The sequence below is a fragment of the Dendrobates tinctorius genome, unplaced genomic scaffold (assembly GCF_039654945.1).
Source record: "Dendrobates tinctorius isolate UK_male_01 unplaced genomic scaffold, ASM3965494v1 ptg000203l, whole genome shotgun sequence".
Classification (NCBI taxonomy): domain Eukaryota; kingdom Metazoa; phylum Chordata; class Amphibia; order Anura; family Dendrobatidae; genus Dendrobates; species Dendrobates tinctorius.
Genome location: NW_027361870.1, coordinates 3816329 through 3844092, shown reverse-complemented (window position 1 = coordinate 3844092; position 27764 = coordinate 3816329). Strand labels below are relative to the sequence as shown.

General features: G+C 37.9%; 1 protein-coding gene across 1 annotated transcript in view; it reads right to left on the bottom strand.

Annotated features, from left to right (window-relative positions):
• Nucleotides 1-6223: 6223 nt before the first annotated feature.
• The window catches only part of MEIS1 (Meis homeobox 1), a 195119-nt gene continuing 173578 nt past the window's right edge, over nt 6224-27764 (bottom strand). The window contains exons 10-12 of the mRNA XM_073553781.1: nt 12487-12626; nt 10478-10567; nt 6224-7452 (exon numbers count right to left, since the gene is read on the bottom strand). Of these exons, the coding sequence (XP_073409882.1) occupies nt 7169-7452; nt 10478-10567; nt 12487-12626 (514 nt within the window). The 3' untranslated portion in view covers nt 6224-7168. The remainder of the gene's footprint in view (nt 7453-10477; nt 10568-12486; nt 12627-27764) is intronic.

Sequence of the window (27764 nt, the reverse complement as noted above, 5' to 3'; positions counted from 1 at the left end):
AAGGAAAACCGGCCTAAACTTGCCAAACTTTGAGCACGCACAGATATGAGCTAGCACGGAGATACCACTACGACAAATGTGTTTTTTCATTTCTTTTTTGGGCTAAAAAGTGCTGTATATAAGTACAGTTTCACCCAGGACAAAAAAATTAAAACCGCCATAAACTGGCCAAACTTTGAGCACACACAGATATGAGCTGCCATGGAGATACCACTACAACAAATGTGTGGGCTGTATTTTTTTGGCTAAATACTGCTGTATTTAAGCACAGTGACAGCCAGGACAAAAAAAGAAATCTGCCATAAACTGGCCAAACTTTAAGCACGCTCAAATATGAGCTGGCACGGAGATACAACTATGACAAATGTGTTTTTTGGTTTCTTTTTTGTTCGGCTAAATAGTGCTGTATATAAGTACAGTATCACCCAAGTCAAAAAAAAGAAAAACTCCATAAACTGGTGAAACTTTGAGCACACACAGATATGAGCTGACACGGAGATACCACTACAATAAATGTGTGGGCAGTATTATTTTTTGGCTAAATACTACTGTATTTAAGTACAGTGGCAGCCAGGACAAAAAAAGAAATCTGCCATAAACTGACCAAACTTTGAGCACGCACAGATATGAGCTGGCATGGAGATACCACATGTGTGGCCTGTATTCCAATTACACCTGGGGCTACCTATATACGGTCAATATATCCAACAAACAAGGAGAATTGGAACTACTAACGCAGGAAAAGAAATATGATGTCATTGGAATCACTGAAACTTGATGGGACAATACATATGATTGGAATACAAGGCTAGAATGATACAACTTATTTGCTAGAAACAAACTTGATAAACGAGGAGGAGGTGTCGCCTTTTACATTAGAAACGCGTATATCTGCACAGAGATTGAAACTTCTGAGACTGGGAGTTCTGTGGAAACTGTTTGGGTAAGAATAAAAGAACAGAACAATGTAAAGGACACCTTTATAGGCATTTATTACAGGCCACCTGTGCAAGCTGAAGATATGGATGAACTCTTTATGCATCAAATGGCCAAGTTCTCCAAAAAAATGACATAGTTGTCATGGGAGATGTCAACTATCCTGACATTTGTTGGGAATCTCTATCAGGCAAAGCTAACAGGTCAAGGAAATTCTTATCCTCTCTTGCTGACAACTTTAACTTCCAAAAGGTAGGGGAGAAAACAAGGGGATCTGCTACCTTGGATCTAATCCTTATAAACAGGGAGGAAATGGTTGAGGAGGTAAAAGTGGCTGGGACCCTAGGAGGTAGCGACCATGCTATTTTAGAATTTTGGATAACTACAGGAGGAAGACCTGTGAAGACTCAGACGTCAAGGTTAGATTTCAGAAAGGCAGATTTTGAGGGATTCAGAGAGAGAATTGGAGGGATCCATTGGCTGGATAGGCTTAAAGACAAAAATGTCCAGGAAGGATGGAAATTTTGAAAAATGAAATTCTCAAAGCACAATTGTTAACAATTCCGAAAAGAAGGAAGAATAGGAAGCATTTAAACAAACCAGAATGGATGAACACAGATCTTAAGCACATGCTAAAAAGGAAGAAAGAAATGTTTATAAAATGGAAAGAGGGAGGCATATCTAAAGAAGAATATAATGCTGTCTGCAGAACTTGCAGGGCACAAATCAGATTACTAAAGCTGACAATGAATTGAGGCTTGCAAGAGATGTCAAAAGCAATAATAAAGAATTTTGGCGATATGTCAAAAGTAAAAGAAAAGTCAAAGATGCTATAGGATTTTTACAGGATGAAAATGATGAAATGGTAAGACAGGATGTTGAGAAGGCCGAGCTTTTAAATTCCTATTTTGCATCTGTTTTCTCTCAGAAAGGAAATATAACATCAACAGTTCTTCACTGTCCTATTAATAGAAGAATCCAGGATATCTATAAACAGAAATATAGTGAGGAAACACTTAGCTAACCTAAATGAATTCAAGTCTCCAGGTCCAGATGAATTACACCCCAGAGTACTGAAGGAGATAGCAGAAGAAATATTTGAACCCCTCTCCATAATCTTTGAAAATTCTTGGAGAACAGGAGAAGTACCAGAAGACTGGAGAAGTGAAAATGTTGTTCCTATCTTCAAAAAGGGAAAGAAGGTGGACCCAGGCAACTATAGGCCGGTGAGTCTGACTTCTATACTAGGAAAGATCTTTGAACAAATCATTAAACAACATGTATGTAAGTACCTGGATAAGAATGAAGTGATTTAACAGAGTCAGCATGGGTTTGTAACTAATAAGTCATGTCAGACTAAATTAATTTCCTTCTATGACAGAATCACTGATTGGATGGATCAGTGAAATGCTGTAGATATAGTATATCTTGACTTCAGCAAAGCATTTGACAAAGTATCTCACACAATCCTTATTGAAAAAATGGCTAAGTATGGAATGGACAAGGCAACTGTTAGGTGGATTCATAACTGGCTTAGTGATCGGACCCAAAGAGTGGTCGTAAATGGTTGCACATCCAGTTGGATGAATGTCTCAAGTAGGGTACCACAGGGCTCTCTCCAGGGCCCTGTATTGCTCAACATCTTTATCAATGATTTAGATGAAGGAATTGAGGGTAAACTGATTAAATTTGCCGATGACACAAAGCTAGGAGGGATAGCTAATACTAGAGAAGAGAGAGAGAGGATTCAAAAAGATATAAATAAGCTGGAGCAGTGGGCAGCAACTAACAGAATGTTTTTTAACAGGGAAAAATGCAAAGTACTACAACAGGGCAATAAAAATGAAAAAAGCATATACAGAAGGGGAGGAATAGGGCTAGGCAACAGCACATGTGAAAAAGACTTGGGTATACTAATAGATCGCAGACTGAATGTGAGTAAACAGTGTGATGCAGCAGCAAAAAAGGCAAATGCAATTCTATGATGTATTAACAGAAGCATACAGTCTAGATCACATGAAGTCATTATTGCCCTCTACTCCTCTTTAGTCAGACCTCATCTGGAATACTGTGTCCAGTTTTGGGTGCCACATTTTAAAAAAGACATCAACAAACTGGAGCAAGTTCAGAAAAGAGCGACCAGAATGGTGACCGATATGCAAACCCTGTGTTATGAGGAAAGGTTGCAGGATTTGGGAATGTTTAGCTTGCAGAAGAGAAGACTGAGAGGAGACTTAATAGCTGTCTACAAATATCTCAAGGGCTGTCACATTGTAGAAGGATCATCTTTATTTTCATTTGCATAAGGAAAGACTAGAAGCAATTGGATGAAACTGAATGGGAGGAGACACAGATTAGATATTAGAAAAAACTTTTTGACAGTTAGAGTGATCAATAAGTGGAACAGGCTGCCACGAGAGGTGGTGAGTTCTCTTTCAATAGAAGTCTTCAAACAGAGGCAGGACAGACATCTGTCTGGGATGATTTAGCGAATCCTGCTTTGAGCAGGGGGTTGGACCAGATGGCCCAACTCTACGATTCTATGATTCTACAGGTAGCAGCACAGCAGCACCATAACACAGAAAGGGAATGGACCCTCTTGATGTATGCAATGATCTATATACACACATACAGTGCCTGCAGGCCTTGCACTGATGTGTATAGAGCAACATACACTACCCTCCTACCTAACACTGGAACCTATATACTCTGGAATTAGTCCTTAGAAGGATTGTTGGTTTAGCTGGATTTGAGTAGTTTAGGATGGTAGACCCCACACTAACTAATAAATCCCAAATTCTGAGCCTATATCACCAGCAGCTCTCCCTACACTATCTCAAGCCGGAGGTGAATGCGCCGAGCAGGGCGGCATCCAGTCTCTTATATTCCTTATTATGCTGTGCGGCCAGCCAATCACTGTACGACCACAACAAAGATGGCTGCGGCGTTTCATTGCCTGGCAGACAATCCCTGTATCGTGATTGGGTCTGTAAAGTCCACCAAAAAAGCTGGGTGGAGACCAGAGTTCCCGCCGAGTAACCCAGAAATGCTCGGTGCTCGCCAAGTTCACCGAGTATCATGATACTCGAGCGAGTAACGAGTAGTGGCGAGCACGTTCACTCATCACTATTGGCCAGGGGTTCGATAAATTGAAAAAAAAATTAAAATAAAATACTGCATTGTTCTCCAACAAACCTTCCTACATATTTGAGAACGTAAAAAGTCAAACTTTACTTGGAGTATAAACATTTTAAGAAAGCTACTGATACATTCTGAGCAAAATTTATATATATGTATTACTGAATTTTATGGTTGAGTTTTCCAAAGTCAGTTAAAGTCTATATCTGTGCCTAATTTTATATCAATCAGTATATTATTCATCATTCTCCATTTTATAAATAGGTCTTTAGAAAGTTTGAAAATATATTTTTTCTTCATGTATGATAACGCCTCTCTATGAATCTTAATGGCTCTTAATTTTCAGTTATTTTACCGGTTTAAATGTTGTGCATTTTTGATTATACCTTTTAGTTGGAAATTAAAAACTCTTTGTGAAATATTTTAATGATAATGAATTCAGTAGCAGAATAGAATTGAATCATCAGTGCAATCAAGTTGTTAATCACATTGTATGTGTACCTTACACCTATTTTAAGCATGGAATAATACACTTATGAATGGCAGACATTCTGCACTTGATTATTTTTTAAATAGATTATAACATATATTTTCCTTTTAATATAATAAATCATGAAGGATTCTAAAAGTTTCATTGGAAAAAAAACAATTAAAAATGCTGTCTTCCTTAGAAAACCCATTTTTAAATATGCTAACGGGGAATATGCTTTCATAGGGAAGAAGACTCAATTATTCAGGACTCTAGAACCACTGCATACCAGAGAGAGACTACAAATACTGTATCTTTGTTGGATACAGCATGTCAGTGTATGAACACTCACAGCCATAGATTTCAATGAGGACTATGAAATGCTTAAAGAGAACCTTTCACCATATTTCTCATGTTGAACTGGATACACAATATAATAGTGGCTGCAGAGCGGCATAAAACATTTTTTTATATTATTTTGCCTCTCCAGATGTATTTGAAATCAAAGTATATTTGGCAAGTAAATAAGTTGACTTTTGTTAAGTCCAAGTGGGTGTTATCAGAGAGTTTCTACTGGGTGTGTACTTCTGGGGTGTGTACTTCTTCTCCCTGTATGAATTGCCCAATCATAAGCAGACAGCAACAAACAGAAAAAACACGCCTCCTCAGCAACTTAGGTTTCTCAGTGTGTGAGATGTAATGCTACAGCTCTGATCTCCTGGTGAGGTTAGGTGACTAGTGATTACTATTATGTTGGGCGCTATGGACAAAGTGGTTTGCTTACATACTGAACATGTAAAGTATATACTGTAATTGTGCTATCTCCTTAAATGATTATTGCCAAGACCTTGGGGGTGAAGAAGTAGCAAAAAGGCCCCCTCTCCCTCATGACAAGATTTCAGTATAATATATGACACATGATGGGTGGAGGGACGGAGATGACATACATTTCCCCGTGGGGCCCACAAGCATGTCTATGATGATTGCTCTGTTTAGGGGGTCATGCACACGACCATATTTTCAAAGTGCTATCCATTAAAAAAACTGACTGCACTCAGACCAATGTTATTCAAGGGGAAGTGCAGATGAATGTTTTATTTCACTGACTGAATCTGCACATGAGAACAATGACAGCATGCATGTATTTCACCTGAAAACCTGATGAAACTCTCCCATTTAAGTCTATGGGTGTGGGAAAAAAAATCCGATGCCATACAGAGCCACAGTATAGCGTCCGATTTTAATAAATACTTTGCAATTCTGTAATATTGGAAACTGTAAATGGTCTTGTAAATGATTAGTAACCGAATAAATGAATAAAAAAATGGATTGCATGCAGACTGCACACAAATATAAGAAATGTTGTCGGACTTTTCTGGATGCAACTCTGAAAGATTTTTCTTTTACTCTCGTGTGACTCTAGCCTTAGTTTTATAGCGATTGCACTCAAAGTCACACATTAAATAGGAATTTGTATACCTTTAGCAACTACGTTTACGTGAATCTTATTATATTCCACTATTAGAGTTTTGTGTTTTTTTTAGAATAAAAAAATCTTTACAAGCATTTTGTTTTAGCACAAAAAAAAGAAATATAATTAGATTATTCCACCTAGTAAGTTAATCTGCATTCCAACTCATACCAATCTTCTGTTTATACAAAATAATTGCAACAATACAGTTATTTTTTTCCAGTCCTTTTTGCACAAAATTTATTTACAATGTTTACATTAAATGTTCCATGATGGGACTGTGGAAAATGTATGCATGACTGATGCCTTGCTGAGAAAGAAAGTCAATGTATTAAAAATAAATCATCTACAGTTCTTGCTTTTGAGTTGTATGACACAGGAAGTTATGCACAGATTGGTTGTTGTTGCTGCTGAATGGGGACACTGATGCTCTGTTGTGACAATTATGCTCCATACACATTGCCTTTTGGTTTCCATGCCTCATCCTACCAGTCTCCTTAAGACACTGCCTGCAACAGCTGATTAATCATTGTTGATGACTGCAGTTTTCCCATCCTTCCCGATTTACATCTGTTCAGGCCAATTCAAATATGGTGAGTAAATGAATTAGACATGCAAATTCAAGCCCCAGGCTAGAGAGAAAGAAACAGGGAGACAAAAAAAAAATCGAGAGACAAAGCTGCAGAGAAAGAGCGCATGGCTGAAATCCTTGTATCGAAGAAAAAAAATCTTCTGCCTGACATACTGTAATGCTTTAAAAATGACCTGCAAATGAGGACTTTCTGTCATCTGCAGGGTAACTGTAAGGCTTTATTTTCTTTAAGTAAGGAGGCTTCTGGAGGAAGTGAAGAGCTATGGAAACAACACACATAGTGTGGAAAAATTTCACATTTTTTTAAAAAAATCTATAAGAAACAACATAATATGGTTAACAGTATAATATCATTTACAATATTTCACTCTTTGTTCTCTTAATGTCTTATATATGTATTTATTGTGTCCCCAAACTTGATTTCAGCATCTCGTGTCTGCTTTTTTTCCGATGTCCCTGTGTCAAAACGGTCATGGACTCCAAGAGCGGAACACCACCGTCGTGGCAGAAACAGAGTACGTGACTTTTTTTTGTCATTGCAGACAACATATATTCCCTTAAATTACTGAGCATGGATGTCCATTACATGCCCACTCATCGTTGGATCTCCTGTATTGAGTACTGAGGGGCTAGGTGCTGACATCGGCATTCCAGGGTGATGTGGTCCCCCGTGCATCATCATCGCTGGGTGGTGATGGTGTCCAGGAATGTAGGTATGCACAGATGGCCCATGACGCAGCTGAGCGTGGTGTAAGGGCATCTGCGATGGAGGATAACTTGGCTGTCCCATACTCATACCCATGGGACCAGTCGAAGATATGTAATTCCCTGGCATACCTTGCAGTCCTGGGAAAGATATGTAAAATGAGTTATTGCTCCAAAACACCAATGGTAAGTAGCAAATATATATAGTGAACTTCATGGTGAAAATTTGGCAAAGTATGAGGATCCGTATTGATTTGCATACAATAATACCCTACTACATAATTCGGGAGATGATATGGTGTGCAGGGGTGGGCATATCATTGGTGCAACCTGTGCAGCACGTGCCCAAGTGGTAAAGGCGTCCATGTCCACCTCCAAAGAAGGAGGAACTTTGCTTTTTTATGAGCTATTGAACTGCAAAGGGCCCATATTTTGATCTTACACAGGTACCATCTTTTGTCTGTGTTCACCAGTAATGGTAAAATATGTTTTCCCCCAAAGCTGAGTGATGTCGGTGCCAACAAGCCATTCTGCCCTAGTTTGGGTAATTAGATACAAGGCTAGGAAGGCAACCTTATTTTTTACCCAAGTTAAAAAAAAACTGGTTAAAAAGAACCTTTTCAAGCCTTTCTGGTCACAGAAAGCCTTTTGAAAGTTTTTTTCTGTGCTAACAGTCAGATGGACAACCTGGACTATACATAAAAAAGACAGAAGAATCGACACCTTCAAAATGTGGTGCTGGAGAAGTATGTAATCAATATCATGAATGGCAAGAAGAACAAACAAATTAATTTTGGAACAAATCAAACCAGACATTTCATTCGAAGCAAGGAATATCATGCTACAATTTGCCTACTTTGGACACATCATACGAAAAGAGCAATCACTGGAGAAGGACATCATGGTCAGAGGAATAGAAGGAATAAGGCAAAGAGGAAGACCAGCAACCCGATAGCTTGATACTATCAAGATAATGATGGAGAAGACCCTGGTGGACCTATCTAGACATGCACAAGATCGTGTTCTTCCATCAAGTTGCCTTGGCTTGAGATCAAGCCATAGGCCATTAAAAAAAAAAGAAGTGAAGTCTAGCTATGGCTATTGCTAGGAAGTTTAAAAAGACAGTAGATGTTTAGTAAAATATTGTCATAAAATAGAGTCTATTAAGACTAGCTGTTAAACAGGAGACTTTTTTTGTCCTTCATACATGCAAGAAATCAATAACTGTTAGCAATTAATTCCTTCCTTGTGATCATGAACGTTTAAAATAAATCAGACTACAAACTCAGTCAAGCTTTCACTAAATTTGAGAACAATGAGGAAACGGAACGTAAAACAATAGCCCCCCTGCTTTCCGAGGGCCTCTGTCTTCTGCATGGTTTGCTATAGTTGATGAAAACTGACAGGTGTATTGTCTCAGAGAGCTATAAGCTCCATAATCATCAAGGGTGAAAGGCATAACGCTATTTCTAAGTAGGTTCAATTGGCTTTAGTTCTAAGTAATGTTGCAGCGTGAACACCTTGGATTCAGGTCTCAGGGCTCCAGCAATGAAAGGCTGCTTAATCTAGCCTAAAGGAACGCTCTTTTTTTCCCTTTTCTTTTTTTTTTACTAAACTCAGAAAAATTGCTCAGAAAATATACCATATCCGCTGCTCTTTAATCAAAAGTGATGATATTTTTCATAATATCCTATTAATTTAATTGGTTATGAAGCATAGCATACATCATTTAAATTTAATTGACCCAGAAATTAAGAAACAATATTTAGATTAACTAAGCTGGAAATGTTCATGATGTGTGAGCGGGAGGCTGGTGCCTTCCCAGGCAGTTTGTTTCTGAGCCTGATATGTCATTTGGAATTCTGGGTAACATCAGACTCACAATTAGGAAGAGACCCCAGCAGTCGTTGTATGCTCAACAAAAAACGAAAATCAGATTGGGTCTGAACTCTTCTACTACATTCCTTTAGAAAGAATAATATTTTTGCTGCTAAAAAATTTAAAAAAAAAAATACAAAGCGAGATTGTGGTCTGTTTTTTCCTCTCTCTAGGCTTCACTAGGCCTGCAGCTGAAGATTGCATTAATGATCTCTATTTTTGTATACTGAATGAGTCAAATCCATTTGTCACACTGCAAGTGATGGCATACTTAATTTGGATATAGTCAATTAGCCCAGGCAAAGCTGCAGAACCTGCTGTGCACACCTCTATTTTGTATTCTTTTACTTTCCCTTTTCCACACGTAATCCTATTATACAGGAAGGACAAAGAGAGGCAAAGTGGAAATTCAAAGTTTTTTCTGTGTGGGATCTTAAATAGCGCTAGGAATTTTTTTTTTCCCGGAAAGATGATGTTTATCTTGCTTCAAGAAGTTCATGTTTGCATATTGGTGTCTTGCAGGTTAGGGAAGAAGTGTAACTCATGCATCAACTATGGTTAGACAGATTTATGACACTTTGGGGACATGCTCTTTCCTTTCCTTGCACTGCTGCAGACTGCTTACATTTTGCAAATCAGTCTGTTGCCATGGAAACCCCCTCCACCCCCCTTCCCCCACCTACTGCCTATTTCTTGTTTAGTCATGTGGTCAGTACTGTATAATAACAACACAAAAGTAAATGTACAATAAATGCAGTAGATGAACGAAACAAAATCAGTAAGAGATGAAAGAGGATACCCAGAATTTTGGGGGATTTGGAAAAGGAATGAACAAGCATGGAGCTATGGGCAAGGAGAAAACAAATGAAGAAAATCCACAGTGCAAAAAATATAAAAACAACTCCTTGAGCAAAGTAGACAGAGCATCTGTTGCCCCCTGATGTACTTACTTCCCCCTTGCTTTGCCATTGGTTAACTAGTTGATGGTTACATGTAGTGCCATTGCCCCTCCATGCCCATATTCATGCCCATTCCACTCATAGGTCCTAAAAGGGAGATAAAAATCCAAGAAGATGCCAGGAGATCAGAGAAGTAAACAGAGAAACCAAAGATCCCATGACAAAAACAAACCCAAAAGAAATCAAGATAAAGTAAAGCACCCAGATTGTAGCCACGTTATGATTCGAAAGATAGGTAAAGATATAGCCAGAGATTAAATAAAAAGCCAAACTAAACATTTACCTCTTTGTATAAATAAGTCAAAATTACAAAAAAAAAAACAAGTTACCTGGCGCTCTGATTCCCATGTGTTGCTGACCATCCATTACAAAGCCACTCATTGGTTGTCCGTCAGGGTTATAAGGTGTTCCTTGACTTACTGAAATGTATAAAGTAATTGTTTTATTATTATTATTATGCATTTATATAGCGCCATTTATTCCATGGCGCTTTACATGTGAAAAGGGGAAATTATAATGGATTATATATATTCAAATCACAAATTATCATCTCCTAAAAACATCAACATAAAGATTAAAGGAGTAATTCGAATCACAAATTAATTTTAATCCTAAATGTGAATTTGATGTCATAATAATAATAATAATAATTTTATGTATATAGAGCCAACATACTGTATTCCGCAGTTCTTTATAGTTATCTAATCCTTTTTATAATTCACTTTAATTAAAAATTCCCTAACACTCCATCACTACACTATCTAACTGATTCACTTTTTTTCTACTTCCTATTTATGAAGCTTCGAATGAGTATCCCTGCGCATGCTGTGATGTGTCATCAGGGGGCAGACACTATCGCACTGTCGCAGCTTCTGACACCTCCCTGTAATGAAATGTCATCAGTGACCTCCGTTTCAGCAGCTGCCCTATTCTCTGCTCTACCGAGCATTCGTTTGTTGTCTATTTTTTGTAAGCTCTGTAAATTCATGTCTCTGTTCATGTCACTTGCTGGGGAAGCACTGGTCTCTGAAAGCCAAGTACTCTTACAACATGCACTGACAATCCGCTCTTCTGCCACCACGTTACTTCTGATCAGTGCTGGCAAAAGAGCGCACTGTCACTGTGCAAATCGCACACTGACAAATCTACTCAGCATACGTTGGAATTGACAACCGAAAAATGCTCAATAGAGCAGGGTTTAGCCCAGCCTCCGAAACAGAGGTCACTGAGGATGTTTCATTTAAGTGAGGGGGCAGAGGTTGTGGTATTGACAGCAGCTTCTTGTAATTGATGACACTTTACTTGCGTATCCCAGCATGCACTGGGATACTCAAGCAAAGTGTCATAAAAGAGGAAGTAGAGAAAAAAGTGGATAGATAGTGTAGTGAGGGTAGGATAGGGAATTTTAATTTAATGCATATTAGAAAAAAGATTAGATTATGACTAGAGATGAGTGAATTTGTTCGGATTTGGTTCCGAATACGATCGGAATCGAATATTGTTTTTGCAATATTTGTCCAACACAGCCAAACGTCATTAGAGTCAATGGGAGTAGAAATTGCCGAATATGTTCGGAACCAATCATAAGACATACATTCGGCACGAATATTGTTCGAACATGGCTTGAATAGTCAAAATCAGATTTGGTGACAAAATTCGAACAAATTTGCTCATCTCTAATTATGACATCAAAAAGATAATGATTTGGAATTAAAATTAATTTGTATTTCATACCAACTCATTAATATAAATTTTCAGTTTTATCTAAATAACCCATGTTAGCATATTACAACTAGTACTTAGAAAACAAGACATTTAGTTAAGAAAGAAGTCCACCACCATTTTTCTCAACCAGTATGCCAATATTTAGCATGCTGATATTTAGGTAATGTTGATATCCCTTGACTGGAATCAAGAGTATCCAACATACAGTAAGTAATAACCGATTTAGAATTCCCAAAGAAACTTAGTATGAGATATAGATGTTTTCTTGTATGGTAATGCATTTTTAAGTTGAACACAGCAATCTGGCTTTAAAGTTACACGTCTGAAGGTTGTTAAGGTCTAAAAAAAAACACTACCTCATTGAATGTCTTTGAACTTTACCGAGTCCCATAAGGGATACTGACCCTGTTACCCTTTTGACAGGTAATAAAGTTTACAGCAATTCCACACCAAGCCATGCACCAGTGGTCAAAGTAGCAGAAAGTATAGCTGAGGAGAAAAACTAATACAAAAAAGTAAAAATATGTAACAATAGTCTTAAGAACAGATCCAATTTGTGTACTTTTTTATTTTTCCTTTTTTTTTTCTAACTCCCGGCATTTTATTTATTTACCAGGTACTGGACCTCCCGGTGAATGGCTTGAGGATGGTTTTCGCCTGCGTGACTTGAAAACAGTTACTATTGAGGACTTGCCTGCTCGATTAGACTGGTCTATCATAGGTTGGACTATTCTTCTTCTAGCATTTATAAACCTAGAAAAAGCAAAAAAAACACAACATGGTTATCGGTGTTTGTTACAAATTATTAAAAGTTGAGTCCCCAATGTGTTGGGGTTCTGACCATTACAAAGAGCAAGGCTGATGTAGTTTAGTCAGATGTTTTACATGCTGGGTGAAGCAGTCAGAAGCCCATGTAACCCCTTCTGACCTTCCAGAGTACAAGCTGGGGCTTCTGAGTTGATTTATGTTTGTCAGCTTTTACCACAGTCGGACTTTTCCATTTAAGCTCTACATGAGGGAATTACCAGGTTTGCTGAAAAACAATATGTGTACCATTCCAGTTCCAACTCTACAGGGAGAAAAAACATGAATCGCATAGAAGAGTGAAGCCTAATACCATAATCCAAGCAGGCCTATCCATATCTTTTGTTTTGTAACTAATTCAAAACTTTTATTAAAATCCCTTCTTTTTTTTTTCTTAAGAGTTTAATTCTATTTTAATGCCCACTATTAAGATAATGAACTGTGTGATGGCAGTGTACCATCAAATGAGAGAACGTCTGGAGTTTTATCACCATTTGCTCACGCTGCTGGGGAGTTCAGAACAAGGCATTCGGCTTATAGAGAATCTTTTTTTTTCCTTTGGTTTATTCAAAGAGTGGGGTCAGGACAAGGTCAATGCCATAGACCATTTGCTCTTATAATCCCGGTTTTCTTCAGAAATCATGAAAGGTCAAAAAATATAAGATCATTCATTGACCAACTAAAATTAAAGTCATTTATCAACCAACGCGTTTTCAGTCTTAGCTCATTAGCATATATTATTTTTTTTTGTTTATTTTCAATGTGCATAGAAAAGTAATATTTATGTTTTGGGGGTTTTTTTCCTAGTCAATTAGCATTAACTCAAAATATATTATCACCAACGACGTGCCGATTCCCCAAATGTGAAACTTTATTGCATCAGGATAATACAACACTGTAAACACAAAAATTAAATTAAAATTAGAGCACACAGGGAGTATGTAGTTATATAATTCCTCTTTATTCTGTTTTAATAACCTTCATCAAGCAAAGATGCTGGGATAACTTGGGAAATGAACCCCCCTACCTCGTCAACTGTCTTTCTTGATTGGCCAATTAAACATTATTTAATGAATTTTTTGTAGGTCACACTGGCAACAGTTTTTTTCAATATTAAATGTCATAAAAGTAGTGTTTAAAAAAAAGAAATAAACAAACCTATTGTTACGGAAAGCCTCTTTAACCTTCACTTTAGAGAGCATGTATCCCTCCCTTTGTGATATACACAAATTTCTGAATACCTTTCCTAGCAGGAGGTCTGTGCATAAACACTTTCCCGTGGCCTCATCAGACTGAGGTCCACTTGCCATTGTTCGCTAGCTGGAGTTCCACAGAACTTTGCATTTGGTGCAACTGTCTTTTTCTGTTAACTCTCATTCATTAGACATGGCAAATTAAAACATTTTTAACTATTATTTTAGAGTACGAAGAAGAAGGAATTTTTTTTATTAACAAAATGTATTAATTATTACAAATGTTTGTTGTGCTTTTATTGCTTTTTTTCGTTAATCCTCAGTTACTTTCTTTTTTTGCAACTATACAAAAATGTGAATTTTTTTATCACAACGTTGTGTGTAAAACATCAGTTTCTTTTTTTTGCCTTAAGGCTGCTTTCAAGAGAGAAGAACTAAAGTTTCTTTCTCTCTAGTCATAAAATGGCATTCTTGCCCCTCCCAAAAGAAGTCAAACTGAGGTCAGCATCCCATCCTCATATCTGTTTAAATAAACTGGTCCAGCTGTTTGTTTCCAAAATGGCCTCTGACCTCTCCCCTCATCTTTATGCTTTTGTAATAGAAAGCTTCACTTTGCACACCAGTTGTTGTTCTAAACAATGGTCCAAATGATCTACAAATTTGGCTGAGTTGCCATAGTGCATGTGGCCATTATGTGGTCATACGAACAAAAAACAAAATCGATACAAAAAATGTGCTTTACAGACATCATCATCATTGTCCCTATTGTGTCATAATCTAAATCCGTTATCAGTAGGTCTTTGGAGTGTAGAGAGAAACCGAAGCACCCAGAAGAAAAGCACACAAACATGGGAACAACATGCAAACTCCTTGCAGATGTTGTCACTGGTGGGATTTCAAACCATGACCCCTGTGCTGCAAAGCAACTGTGCTAACCACTGAGCCACCATGCTGCCCATAGCACTGCTGTTTTTCAGTGTTGAGATCCTTAATTCAAATTCCACCAAAGGCAACATTTGCAAGGAGTTTGTATGTTCTTTCTGTGTTTGCATGGGTTTCCTCCAAGTTCTCTGGTTTCCTCCACACTCCAAATCCATACTGTTAGAGAATTTTCATTGTGAGCCCCAATGGGGTCAATAATGATGATGTGTGTTAAGCAATTAATTAATGGTGCAGTATAAGTGAGTAAAATAACAAAATATATCTGACTATCCATCTATCCATCTATCTATCTATCACGCTATCTATCTATTCTAGCCAGAGACCACCTCTTTCAGGGCTCACCCAAAAATGTCCTAACTTATGCAAGTTATGCTATTATGAGGGTGGACAACATATTAGGAGTTAATAGATGATGAAATACCTGTTCAGGCCACATTACAAGATACAGCCTGTTCACTATAACACATGAATGCTCCTCCATAAGACAATCTACCCTCTGGGCTATTAGTGAAGCTTCAAGAGGTGTAATCCTTTACAGCAACACTCATGTGATAACATTCAAAGGCAGAAAAATGCTATTCTTGGTGACCTTCCTTTTTGCATAGATCAGGTAGACATAGATTTCTCCAAAACGTTTTTAATATTTAAAATCATTTTATTACTATAATCTTGAAGGAAATTGATAAAGCTGAAAAATATATTTGAAATCTTTAATACAAACAGGAATATACAGATAAGATAATATAAAAATTAAGGGAATGTGTATTATAAAGACAGGGTCTGCAATTCAGGTTGGCTTGTTATCCCTTTATCATGAGTAGTAGGCTTCTCAACAGATAACCTTACTTTATTTGCCAGGCAATGCGTACATGTCCAGTAATCATCCATAAGAATGAATCCAGCAGGAATGTGTTGGAAAAAATTTGTCCAGCCACAACTTTTTTGTCCAGCTACAAAAGACTGAAAGACAAAACTCTATGGAAAACGGATCCATTAAATAGCTCTCCATTTGTCTTTCATTTGAAAAGGATCTCTTTGTTTGCAAATTGGATCAGTTTCAAATGGAAGATAAATGGATGGCTATTTAATAGAAAAATGGATGGCTATTTAATAGATCTGTTTTCCATAGAGAACAATGTTAAAGAAATGGATCCAGTTGAAATTGGCCAAAAAAATTATGTCTGCACACATTTTTCTCAACAGACTTGCTGGATCCATTCTAACAGATGACAACTGGACATGTGAACATAGCCTAAGTTAATGTAGCTGACTCTATTCAGTCCTTCAGTCATACAATGGTTGGTATGAGAATATTACAAAACACTGGATCCTCCTGGTTTGGGTTGGAGGGAGTTTAGGGACAAGAAACAGCACAAAGCAATTTTAACAATATATGAAGCACTAATATAACATAGGCAGTGCATTCTGTAAAAAGTCTGGGTATCACACAACAGTTTTCTAACCATGTCCTTTGCAGTTTTACAAACTCAGACTAAAGGAGCAAAAATTAAGAGCTTAATGTTCAGCCAACTAGTAGGTATATTATGACATAGGGAATATGGAAAGAGCAGGGAGATGTAAGTTAAAACTCATGTGCCGCAGTACAAAATCTATAATGGAGCTCCAGACTAGATGTGTGTGTAATTTATAATACTGATGGCGATTTAGGGTGCCTTTTGGGCACCTTAGATCATTTCCATTCATCCGACAGCTATCTTTTTGTACCCTTCCTCAATATACACGAAAATCTACCTTGGTCAAGCTTGGTATTTAAGCTTGGTTCATGTTTTATCTATAGGGAGAGTAGAAAAAACTGTTGCCATACGTGTTCGTCAATGCCTTAACTTCCCTGAGAATGAAAGTATTGGGCATTTTTAGTAAAACTCCAGATTCTTGTCTCTCTTAAGATCATCTGTCTAGAAAAAGTCAAGAAGCCCCCATATGCATTAGATGGTTGACTGGTTACACCTAAATCAGTAAAATGTACCAACTTTTATCTTATGTGTATGAAAGAATTTAAGTCCAGGTGCAAGTATTTCTCTGCACTCCCTTTAGCTATACCCCTGGGAAAGGTAAAGAAACTCTAAAGTGCCCTGGATGATATCACAAATTGTTGAAATAGTTTCATCCTACAAGAGAACTTCCACCAATACTGAAAGATTTAAGACATACTGATCATTTTTAATATTATTCTGCATTTATTCCAAAGAATCCAGAGTTTCCGGTAGAACAGAACTGTGTAAATTACACTCTAATGTTAATTAGGTAATGTGCAGAACACTTTCAAACAAGTATCATTTGCCTTAAAAATTCTTTAAAACTGCTACCACAGCTTTCCCTTAATTAAATGTCATTACATAAAAATGTTTTAGCTTTTACTGCAGAGAAACAACTAATTATCTTTATGATCTTCATACTTTATTTCCATGCAGCTCTTCAGTTATATTCAATTCTGAATACACAAAGATGATACCGACATCGAAAATAATACAGATTGTAGCCGACAGCATGATACATGGACGCTTAGTCAAAGCCGGTGTAAGATACTACTGTTAAATACTTATATATACTACTCTGAGAATGTCTTATTGGGTCCCAGATATTATAACTATAGCGGTCTCTCACCATCTACACACATTAGATTAAAATCGGATAAATCTGATAATTTTGGGAGGACTCGCTAACCATATAATGTGTACTGTGACCATTTGCAGATGTCAAGGGCAAGAAGAATTAGACTGTTGGACTTCAACACATCCAGTTGTTCTCAGGGAAGATAAGCCCATTATTCCCTACTTCCCATTGTCTAAATATCTTACTATCTATTGTGGAATTTTAGAAATTGTATGATACTACAACAGCTTGAAATTTCACATATTGCTCAGTATTACAGTGTCCATTGAGGTTGACAACCACATTTCTACAGACCCTGAATTTCAATATGCATTGTCACACAGTATTAGGATGTCATACACAGAGAACCCGTATGCAGAATTTACCCATATTATTTAATTTAAGCACTGCAATCATCATTTAATGCTGTTTTCTAGCAACTCCAATGTTTAGGAAAAGTTGCCAGCATAATCAGCATAATCATAAAATCAGTATTTTAATATTGTGGTCCAAATGTTATAATTAGTAGGTGTGCACTTAGTGCTGAGAAGTCCAGCCAAGGAGGAAGCTGATATCACACCAACAGAGGTATAGATATAGTGTACAGTGCTCCTCCACCTTATGGTTATAGCCTCAATTTCAGGCATGCACAGTGATCTTCTGCCTATGTGCTACTGCCCTTGCGCTACCCTGACCAACCAAGAACTTCCCTCTGCAATCTTACGGCAGATGCACTGCTGTGTACAGTGCTGAACTGGCAAATAGTGGCACATTATTCAGGCATGTACAAAGAACTTAAGGTTAGGACCCACTACTTGCAGGTTCAGCACCATAAACTCTTCTGTGAGATCTAAAGGGCATGTCACACTAAGAGATATCGCTAGCAATATCGCTATAACTAGTGACGTTATAGCGATATTGCTAGCGATATCGCTGTGTCTGATACTTACCTACGACCCGCTTCCCCGCTGGTTATCGCTGATCGCGCGAGAACGTCCTGGACTGTTTCTCGTCGTCAGCTTCCTGCGGCGCTTCCTGCTGTGAGGACGAGCGATGCGTGGAGCCAGGCGGGAGGACGCAGGATCGCCTGGTGTGGCAGGTAAGTAGCGATCCCCGTCCCCAGCGATGTCGCTAGTGAGATCTGCCTGTGTGGCAGCTCACTAGCGACCACTTAGCGATGCACCAGCGATCCTGACCACGTCATATCGCTGGTCGGGATCGCTGGTACATCGCTAAGTGTGACAGTACCTTAAGAGGGAAGTGCTTGATCAATTAAACTTCAGGTCTGTACAGTATGATGCCATGGCAGTGGCACCTAGCCAGGAGACCACTGTGCAGGCCCGAAGTCACGCTTATAGCTGCTCATTTATGTGACTTATGGAGCAGGCAGGTAGCAGATGAGCACTATAAAGACAATACCCACACCTCTGTGGGCTGTACTGCTCATCATTAAGTGCATGCCTTCCTGACTAGACTAAATAATTATACATATAACACCACAATAATAAAATGCAGATTTTATGATTATGCTGTAAACATTTCCTAAACATTGGGGTTGCTAGAAATCAGCGATAAATTATTCATGCAGCATTGTAATTAGTTAATAGTGATAAATCCTGCTGTGAGGTTCACTTTAAATCTTCCAAAACCCGCAGATATTGGAAGGCTTGTTCAACCATTTAATGGTCAGCCACTCAGCTTTTATAAGAGTGGTCATCACACAAACACATTACAGCTGTCATAGTCTCTAATGGAGTGGTGTTCACACAAGCACATTTCCAATCGATTTACACAGGTCATATAGGACCACTGTTCTTGAGATTCTTGAAGGTCCCATTGGTGGCATCCCCACCAATCCACCATTTTTCCTATTTTTTCCAAATCTAGGCAACCTCTTTCACTTGCAGTATGTCATCAAGCCACTACAAAAAACCTTCATGCATGCCTTTCCATAAACCAAGAAGTGACTGTCTAAAGCCCCTCGTCTGTGCATCAGCGCTGGGAGTTTGATAAAAAAGGGTCTCATTGATGTTTAATCATCATAATTAAGAAGCTCATTTTTTTAAACTTTCAATGCTTGGTAAATTTACAGCCGTTCAGGAAACCCAATGAAACCACAAGCGACAACTTATGAAGTCATATTTTGGCAGTGTCAATCAGCCTTTGTCTGTTTCTTGTGCCGCTGAATAAAAAGAGGACCCCAAACTGCAAAACATTATTCACATTGCAAGGGAAAAAAAAGGAGAGGCTGTATGCATGCTTGACTGACCGCCTACTTCAGAAACATAATATTGGAATTTACTCAAATCACAGCAAGACCATCAATCATATGAATCAGTAGATTTTCTTTCAAGCCCAGTTTTACACCTCAGGCAGTAATGAAAAATTTGTACTATGTAGCAAAAACAGAGCATTATGTCAAAGCTTTTGCAGTATAAGGATATGATAAAACACCAAGGGTAAAAATGATCAATTAGCTGACAAATGAAATAATGCGAAGACAATGCAGAAGACACATATAGCTTTATGTTTACAGTCTCAGTCTTTTCTCGTGAAGCTCAGCATGGAAGTTGGAATTTTCGGTGATGGAATGTTTGACAACGCAAAACTACACAAACACAGGAAATGTCACAATTTACATAATTTTTACTGAAGCTATTCGCAGTGTATTAAAAAGGCATTTCCATAGTATCTGCAGGCGGAGAGATATGTGATTCATGATGTATTAGTTACTAAAAGGATAGAGCAACCTGCAATGGAAGTTCACATGTACAGTTATAATTATTAAAGCTCCTCTCCATCCAAGACATGTGCTCATGAATATTTTTACAATTTTATTTTGCACAGCAATTCACTTGTTAGAGAAGCAGTTTATTAGCAGAAAACTGTATCTTGTGGGAATAAATTTCAACCATAGTCTTCTATGCTCATTTCCTCTTTTTCACTGTATCGGTCAGTCTTATGTGAATAACTACCCATCTGTCTTCTCTACTGAATTACAAGGTTTTCTTGCACCGAGGCAAAAACATCTGTATGACAACCAATGTATATCCTATGAGTGAATCGATTCAACAGGTTTTGAATTTTTGGGATTTAATTAGCATGAATCCAGCAAAATGACAGCCGGCAGCATGGTGCTTCACATCTCCACGTGATGTCTGGTCAGCGCTGGAAGATCCAGACTGGAAACTGATCCAAAGCCCCTGCCCAGAGCAAGCACTAACTGTAGAGATGACTACTACTGGTGCATCACTACATGATCGCTGGTAACCTGTCAAACAGGCAGACTCATGAGCGATCAAGGACCAGCGAAGACGCTGGTATCTAAGGTAAATATCGGGAAACTAAGCAGCGTGCGGTGCTTAGTTACCCGATGTGTACCTTAGATACCAGCGTGCTCGTGCCGGGAGCTGTGAGCATGCTGGTATCTAAGGTACACAGCGGGTAGCTAAGAGACATTCGCCGCTTAGTTACCCGATATTTACCTTAGATACCAGCTCCCAGCGTCTGCTTATAGCGCTGGGAGCATCGCTGATCGTTGGTCTCCTGCTGCCACATGCAGCGATGCGCACTGGCCAGCGGGAGAGCAACAATCAAAAAATGGCCCAGGACGATCCTGCACAATCAGCGATACCCGGCAGGGGGCCCGGTCACTGATGTGTGTCACACACAGCGAGATCGCTGGCGAGATCACTGTGGCGTCACAAAATCAGCGATCTCGCTAGTGATCTCGCTGGCCTTAAGACAGGAGCATGAAGCCTCAGGTCATCTGATTGACATCTAATGTAATGCCTGAAGTTAGATTTAAGATAAGGTGCACGGCGGCACATGTCACATTTCAAACATGCCAGATTCACTAAGAAGTATGTGCCTGTAAATTAAACAGGAGCGCGCCCCCTCATCAAGACCGGCATTGTTCACGCCGATCTTGATTAATCGAAGCCAAAGTATTTAACAAAGTTACAAATCATTTTACATTGATTCCATTTTATTTACATTAATCCTTTAGCATAAAATGTGTCTGAATTGAGAGTTGAAGTTCACCTGCCTCAAAGTCTTTCAGTCACATTTGCTGGATAAACAGAACATGAGAAATGTAACCTAATAAAACATCAAATAGAAAACCGACTTTACGTACAAATCGCTTCAGGTTAATGAAAGTTAGGAATTGCCTATGCAGATTGCTTTGCATAAGAAAGACCTGAGAAAAATAGGATCCATTTCCTCATCATATAAACTATACATAGAACGAGACTAAACTGCTCCGAGCCATATTTCTGCATTTATCTATGTTGTCTCTGTATCAAAGTAGTTATTTAGTATGTAGATAAGTATTAAAAGGCACAATCGAGCCTATGGTCTATCAGGTTAGCATCAACAAATAATCAAGCCTTATAAAATATTAGTGGAACTGTTAAATGACCCAGATTTTATTTTAAGTGTGCTGCTGCCTCCTTTTTAGTGAAAAGAATCTCTAAAGCCTTTAATGCTGATACAGAAAGCCATGCATCATTTACACACACACACAGTGCGCTCTACCCAATATATGCCTTCAAATGCACTTCCGTCCCTCATGCCTCTGGCTCTCCTTCATTTTTAAGAAGAGAAAATTGTTTTATCCAACAAGGAGGCAACATTTGCCCCATTTTCAATATTTCAGACCAGCTTTTTAACGTCTAAAAAGGCGGTTTGTTTTATGGAGGCATGGCCTGGGGCTGCAGTATGATGTAAGGGAGAAGAGGTCTCTAAGGGCACACTTCTCAGTTTGCTGGTGCTACGTTTTGCTGTGCTTAATTGCTCTGCACCGTTCTTGGCCACTGTTGACTCAAAATAGGTGTGGATCAGGTCTGTGCAAGCAATGAAATACCAGAAAGTCAAACTTTATGTAAACACACTTAAAGAGATTTAACAAGAACAGACCAAAACCTGACTTGCGAAGTTCTCAGAGGTTCCAAGATTTTAGCTAAAAAGGTTTTGAAAGTGCATTTCTTTTTAAGCCATATTGCTAGTTATTCTTTTAGAAATATGTCACATGTTTTTGTTTGAAGTCAAAAATTACCAAAGTAATGGTTTAGAAATCAATAGGAAAGTGTTATGAAATAGAGGCTAGCATATTTACACAATCTGAATGGGATTGTGTACTACAATTTCTCAGTGTTGCATCACTGAGAAATAAAAATATTCATAGCAACAATCTTATATACCTACAAACACATGATAAAATAAATAAACTAAATGCAAATAATTAGCAAAAAATATGTAAATAAAGAAAAAATTCCTTTTGAAAATAGGTTTTGAACCTAGACAGTTTTTTATGACTATGCTTCAACCATAAATAGAGATTAGCAGATCGTTCTGCTACAAATCATTTTTAAGTCGAATTTCCTGAAATTAATCAATTTGCAATTTGACTTGTGTGAATTGAAAAAAATAAATAAATAAATGTCAGGCACCAGTTCACACACTGCTGTAGATAGCTTCAGCCAGGAAGCAGGAAGCGGGTATATAATGTCAGGTGCCACCATAAAGCCTAATAACTATAACATCACATGCTCTAGTTCAACCATTCAAGGAGGACAATCACAAAGATGATAAAAGGCAAGCAGTGGCCCTAATAGGATTATACAACCAAGCAATAGGAGGTGAGAGCACCCAGCTCATTCCATATACTTCATATAGGGAAAGATCCAAATATGATTGTGGTGTACTACTGCAGTGCTAAAGCACAATCAAAAAATATGATTGGAAATCTCAGTCTGTGATATAGGGAGGCGCTAGACCTGCATAGTCTGTGTAACTGTAAATTAATTGATCCAATCTGTGATATACTGTAGCAACATCACCTTAATAACACCATATTTTCTTTTCTTCACACACAGTAAACAAGAGGGCAGTTTAATATCCCACTGTCCTAATTTTACTACTGAAAAAATATCTTGAAATCAAGTCTTGTGTGTCACAAAAAAGTGTGTTTGTGAGACTGACAAGCCATAATTCTCCATGTTCCAGAAATTTAAACGCAGATCACTACTTCATGCAGTGTATGTGTGGTTTAAAAAAAAAATTTTTGTCTCACTTCCTAGTTTCTGCCCAAAAATAATGATTTTTTTTTACTTTTTTTACAATTTATGTAGACTAAAATGTTTAAAACTGCAGTGTGTTGTTAAACAGGCTGATTTTCACTGGTTACCATCTGTTTTCCCCTAATCAGATAGGATGAGGTCACTGGGACATTAAAAAGTCTGTTTGCCTTAATGAGTTCAGAAGAGGTGCATTACAGTCCTGTACATGTCTCTTCTGGACAATTTGAGTTTTTGCATTATTTAGATTTGTTGCAGATTTATTCATTGCAAATAAATTTTTTGAGGAAAATTCAGCTTAGTTGGCAAATTTGAATTTCAAAAGATTTACTCATCTCTAGCTATAAATAATGCTAATACTCAATTCAGTTTCTCTAAGGTACCATTGTCGGAATAAAAGGAACAAAGCGAAGAGGAGCAGCAACCAGATGGCTTGATACTATCAATATAACAGCAGAGAAAAGCCTAGTGGACCTATCTTGGCTTACACAATATCCACCTTCCTACAGGTCATTCATTCATCAAGTCTCCATGGCTAGAGATCGAGCCAAAGGCCATTAAATAAAAGGTACCAGATCCAATAAGAACCCAAATGAGCAGCAATTTACTCCCAGTGGGGCTGCCATTCAAGCTCCCCAATATTGAAAATATATTTGAAGGTGAAAATCCTACCAGGCTTCATTATGACTAGGTATTGAATTTAGACCATCTTCAGTGGTGAATCCATTGGGGGATGTTGAAATTACCTCATTCAAATATATTTTAGGAGGGAATCGCATGGAACTTATGATTACAGTATAACTAAATAACTAAGCAGATACATTGAGAAATATTATCGATATACACTTTGGTGGAGCAAAATATATATGTTACAAATACAGTATATGTAAAATGTCATGAACTACAACTGATGTTAAAATTATGTCAAATCTTCATTAGAGTTTAAACTTGTATTGTTTATAAATTATTACATATTCAAACTGTGATGGTTTCTCAAAGGATAAAATCAGTCTGAGAAGAGAGGGCTGTATCACAATTTATGTATTCCCTGCGTTCCATCCATAGTTTATACAATCTGGGAAGATTGGGATATGAAGTACATTTGTGCTTGTTCGCGTATTAAAACTTGTGAACTAAAAATATATTCAAGAGGGAAATGTGTGTGTGGGCAGCGGAGGAGGAGTGAGGAAATTGCCTGTTACAGAAAAATGTATCCAAAGAGAGAATTGTAACTGATAATGAAAATAATAGCATTCTAGTTCCAAGCTATAAAACAAGATTTAACCACTTACATCTGAGATAGGTTTAATATAACTACTTTTTAGAAAACCTTTTCAAGGAAATCTGAATTAATATAGGAGTTTCTACATAGAGCTTAGAAGGACTCAGCTAGTCTGTTTTTACTCATGTGATATCATAGATCTAAGAGAAAACAGAAGAATTAACTGGGTAGAAAGGCAAAATGAGGAATTGTAAGTACAGCATGCAATATATGTAATATGTTGACTACAACATACAGTATTAAGAGAATAAAAATTTTGAAGGGAGTGCTTCTTTAATGGAAGCTTATGGCTAACATTGGCTAAAAAAAGACTGTCATTGTGATTATATTTCCTCAATTAATTATCATGTCAATATATTACTTTGATGCTTGAAAATTTGAGAACCCTTAAGAATTTTTGCACATGAAAATTACATCAGATTTTCTTAAGTCCTAAAAATATTAGATTTAATAAAGCCATAACTGCATCTTTAAATATTTCTGGAAATTGTTGATTATTCTTGTACATTGGCGGTGAGGAATTTTAACCCATTCTTTTCTACAAAACAGCTTCAACTCTGTTGTGTGGGTAGTTTTTTCCAATTGACTTCCCGCTTCAGGTACTTCAATAACTTTTCTATAAGATGAAGGTTGGAACATTGACTTGGCCATTCCAAAACTTTAACTTTCTTTTTATTTTTAACTATTTTTTTAAAGAATGACTTGTGTGCTTTGGGTCTTTGTCTTGCTGTATGACCCTACTTCTTTTGAGATTCAGATCAAAATTTTTCCTTTACAATTGCTGGTATAATTGATGGCAGCCATCCTGGAACAGATGTTTAAAAAAATGCCCAAACCATGATACTACTACCACAGTTTTTCAGAGATGATATAAGGTTTTTTGCTGCAATGTAGTCTTTTTCATTCTCCAAACATATTACTTAAACTTTGAACCAAAAAAACTATATTTTAGTTTCATCTGTCCACAAAACATTGTTCCAATAGCTTTTTTTTAGACTTGTCCAAGTGATTTTAAGTAATCTTTAGGAGACTGGAGATGCCCAGCAAGGTTGTTTTGGTGAGCCATTGCTTTATTGTTACAGGCCTGCCATGCTCGCCGTTGTTATTGAGTGTTCTCTTGATGTTGGACTCTTGAATTTTAATGCTAGCCAACGTAAGAGAGGCCTTTGGTTGCTTAGTGCTTACCTTGGGTTTTTTGTAACCTATTTTACACCTTGCTAATGGATTTGTAAACGGACTACTCCTGGGGACGGTAAATAATGCTTTTGAATGTTCTCCATTAGTTCACAATCTATCTGTGGATTAGTTGAGTTAAACTCTTTGGACATGATTTTGTAATTTCTTTCCAGCCTGATGAGCATCAGAAATCAAGAAATCACCTTTGTTGTCTTGATACATTTTGTATAATCATGTTGTGAAGATCAAACTTTGATAGATCCCTGTTCTTTAAATATACAGATGCCCACTCAAATCTGATTCTCAACTCATTGTCTCGAAATACTACTCAAATTTAACCATCAAATTATCATTACCGTATTTTTTGGACTATAAGATACACCCCAAATTTTCAGAAGGAAAATAGGGAAAAAAAATTAATGTGTCAAATGGGAGTCCATCTTACAGTCTGAATTCAGCTTACTGGGGGGATCGGCAGCGCTGGTGAAGAATGGTCACAGGGGGTGTTCGGTGGTCCGGCGATATGACTCCCAGCCCAGACAGGTGCGGCAGGTTTGGCGGTGCTAAAGGTGTGGCGTCTTCACTGACACTTTCTGAAAGCCCAGAGCCCCCGCACATCCATTGCTGTGATGCGGTGGCCTCCAGGAAATCCTCTCTCGGGCTGGTGTGGCAGGTTTGGCGGTGCTTTCAGGAGACAAGAAGTCGGCACTGAGATCTTGTCTCCCGAGATCTCGGTGACAAGATCTCGTTGCCGAGATCTCAATCTTAGAATGTGCCACCCCGACAGCCATTTTCCTGGAGGCCAACACATCGCAGCAATGGATGTGCAGGGCCTCCAGGCTTAAACAAAATGCCAGCGCAGCCCCTGCACCATAGAGCACTGCCGACCATGCCGCACCAGCCTGGGAAGGGAGTGTGATCATCGCCATGCAGAGTCGGACCGTTGCAGAATTGCCCAACTCCTGCTGCCACCACACTTCTTGTAAGTATATTCCGAATATAAGACGCACCCCATTTTCCCCCAAAATTTGGGGGGAAAAGTGCATCTTACAGTCCAAAAAATATGGTAAATCCTAAAGGTTTACATGTGTTTGGCACTCACAGACAAGTGATATTTGACCATAGTCCTCAAAAAAAGCATCAAGTCTATTATTTTGACTCATCTGTTTAAATTTGTATTCATTATCTACTTTTAGCATTTATGTGAAAATGTTGTGTAGTTTTAAGTCAAATTTATGTGGAAATATTGAAAATTCTAAAAGGTTCACAAACTTTCAAGCACCATTGTATATGTATTCTGTGTCAATTTGACATATAGATAGAGAGAGAGAGGAATAGAAGTAGCATGTGACAAAGAAGGTGAGAGGGAATTTCTTCTTGACAATATTTTGCGTCTAAATGGAATAGCTCCCACGCCTGTAAGTTATTTGTTCAGCTTCCTTAATAATACATCGCTTGATTGGCAACTCTCCAAGTCTATCCGGGGCAATATGCAAGCTAAACATTTTTGACTGATTACAATTAATACTTTTTTCCTACATGTAACTGTATAGCATTTTATATGGTGATCAGCGCTGATTGATGTAATTTGGGTACCTAAAAAGAGCACTCAGTGTAATACTATAATTAAAACATGAATAATGGTTGGTTAGAAATAATTTGCAGACTATCGGAAACACATTTAAAAAAGTTAGACAAGGGAACAATCTACCTAAACTTACAATCAGAGCAACTAATTCCCATAAGAAGTTCATGGCTGAGCCTTGCACATTTCTTCCATGTAAATTACATGCCGTGTAAT